The sequence below is a fragment of the Sinocyclocheilus anshuiensis genome, unplaced genomic scaffold (genome assembly GCF_001515605.1).
Source record: "Sinocyclocheilus anshuiensis isolate Anshui unplaced genomic scaffold, SAMN03320099.WGS_v1.1 scaffold121, whole genome shotgun sequence".
Classification (NCBI taxonomy): domain Eukaryota; kingdom Metazoa; phylum Chordata; class Actinopteri; order Cypriniformes; family Cyprinidae; genus Sinocyclocheilus; species Sinocyclocheilus anshuiensis.
In genome coordinates, this window is record NW_015539856.1 from 47392 (window position 1) to 49536 (window position 2145).

General features: G+C 40.8%; 1 protein-coding gene across 1 annotated transcript in view; it reads right to left on the reverse strand.

Annotated features, from left to right (window-relative positions):
- med12 (mediator complex subunit 12) overlaps positions 1–2145 on the reverse strand; it is a 52428-nt gene that overhangs the window by 31007 nt on the left and 19276 nt on the right. The window contains 1 exon segment of the mRNA XM_016481215.1: positions 865–1009. Coding sequence (XP_016336701.1) covers positions 865–1009 — 145 coding nt within the window.

Here is a 2145-nt window from a genome sequence, read left to right on the forward strand (position 1 = left end):
AGAGAGAGAGCCCTTAGAGGATTTCAATCAGATGAAATACGGAGATCGTTATTAAAGTATAAAGTGCCCTCATCCAGCATCCATCAGTCAACCACTGTCTGAGGCCACTCCGTCAAACACTTTTTCAGATTAAAAGCTCCTGGACCGGTGACTTATTCACGCACAGAGTTGCCACGGGGTGACGGGTTAGTGTTTTTGTCGTGCTTGAAATATTAATAACTGTGGGTTGAGCCGTTTAATGTCTCAGGCTGCTGCGAGGGAAATAATGGGATGTTCAATTACACCTCCATTAAAAAATGAAAGCAAATGCAGGGCTGCACTTTCTGACTGAGTCGGCAGCTAAGCTTGAATATAATAGACCATGATTGCTATTAGCATCGAGATGGGGCTACAGCTATGAATATTCAATGTTCAGAGGTTAAGTGCTATGAAATGCTGTTAATAATGGAGAAAAAATGGGAAAAAAAGACTAATGTAATTGAGCATTAATGATGAACGGTCTCTATTCGGCCCTCGAGGAGAGACGGCGATCTAAAAGTGTCACTCAGAGCCGAAAGGTGAAGCTAAAGCACACAACTGCAGTCAAGACTGATTGTGACTGAAAATGATTTGTGTTACATACCACAGCAATAAAGGAGAGCGTAAAGATCTCAGTAAACAATAGTTTGGTTGCTAAAAAGCTGCAAAAAAGATTCTTCAAATAAGTGAAATTTTGTGTTTTTCAGACAAAACAACAGCATACTGGTTTCTAGCAACATGAGGGTTAATGAATGACTTCTTTGATTCCTTTGCAAATAAATTTCCAGAGGAATGAGTAATACAGTCATCCAAATCTGTCGGTTTGAGTTGTGTTCATCGCCGCACCTGTCTCTGCTGTACTCTTGCGGTTGAGAACCTTCAGGATGTCTTTGGTGATCTTCTTGATGGCGTGGCGAGCTTCATCTCGCTGTTTGCCAACCCCATAGAGAACCACCAGACGCTGGTTACACTCGTGACTTGCGCTCTCCTCCTGAAAAACAACCAGTTTAGTCACAATATTAGTCACATACACTACAATTCAAAACTTTGGGATTGGTAAGATTTTTTAAAGGGTAGTGGGGGGGGTCTAATGCTATTTCATGCATTCTGAGTTATCCACACCGTTAAAGAGTTGGATCATCATGCTAAACATGGCCAAAGTTTCAAAAAACGATTTGGATATATGATACATCACACACACATCAACCATCGGCAGCGCTGCACAGGACTTGCTCAAGAAAAATGTCTCTAAAGGAGTGTGTTTTTGGATGAGGGAAAGATAATCTTGTTCTGCTTCCCAAAGAACCCAGCGTTACGTGAACAGTGGATGCAGTTTGTTTTCCCAGGGTGAGCAACGGATTTAAGGCACTGGATTTGCACATAGTTTGATACCGAAAGATGGTAAGTGAAACCGCATCAAATTTCTGTGTTTTGTTGGCAAGCGGCGTGCAAGTGCTCGTGACTAGTGGTCGACCGATATATCGGCCGATATTTGACATTTTTCAAATATCGGCATTGGCCGATAAGTTTTCCTGTTTGGCCGATGCGTTCGACGCGGGACTTTTATTTTGACGGCGCAGAGAGCGGCAGCGCTTGCGCACACAGTGCTCACATTCTCCCTCTTGTTCGCCGTCGTCGTTAACAGTTCTGTCTAATACGATTAGAAGTCTGTCTAATAATCAGATAGAACTGTTAAACAAAGGAATTAAAATATACACAAAAAGTATTATAACGATTGCTTTTATATTATTAGTAATAGAAAGGCAAACATTATAATACTTTCTCGTTTGCCGTCAGCATTCAGCAAATACGCATTTACATCATTTAAACAAATCTTTGAATGGCTAATGAAAATTTAATTTCACAAACCTTGCAGACTTAGTCGAATACAGTTGTGAGATCTTGTGAAGTGTGCATGTGACCTGCATGACTGCGTGTTCTCTGCGTGACTTTCGGTCCGTGCAAACTGAATGCTTTAAACATTAAATTCGTGATTTCAAATTATGCTGCGCTTTATGCATTTGCCCACTGTCATAATCATGTCATTTTCACTGTGTGCTTTATGTAAAATGAGTGTTACCTTGGCTTTATTTGAAAAAATATGATTCCCAATGCACACAAACTTCC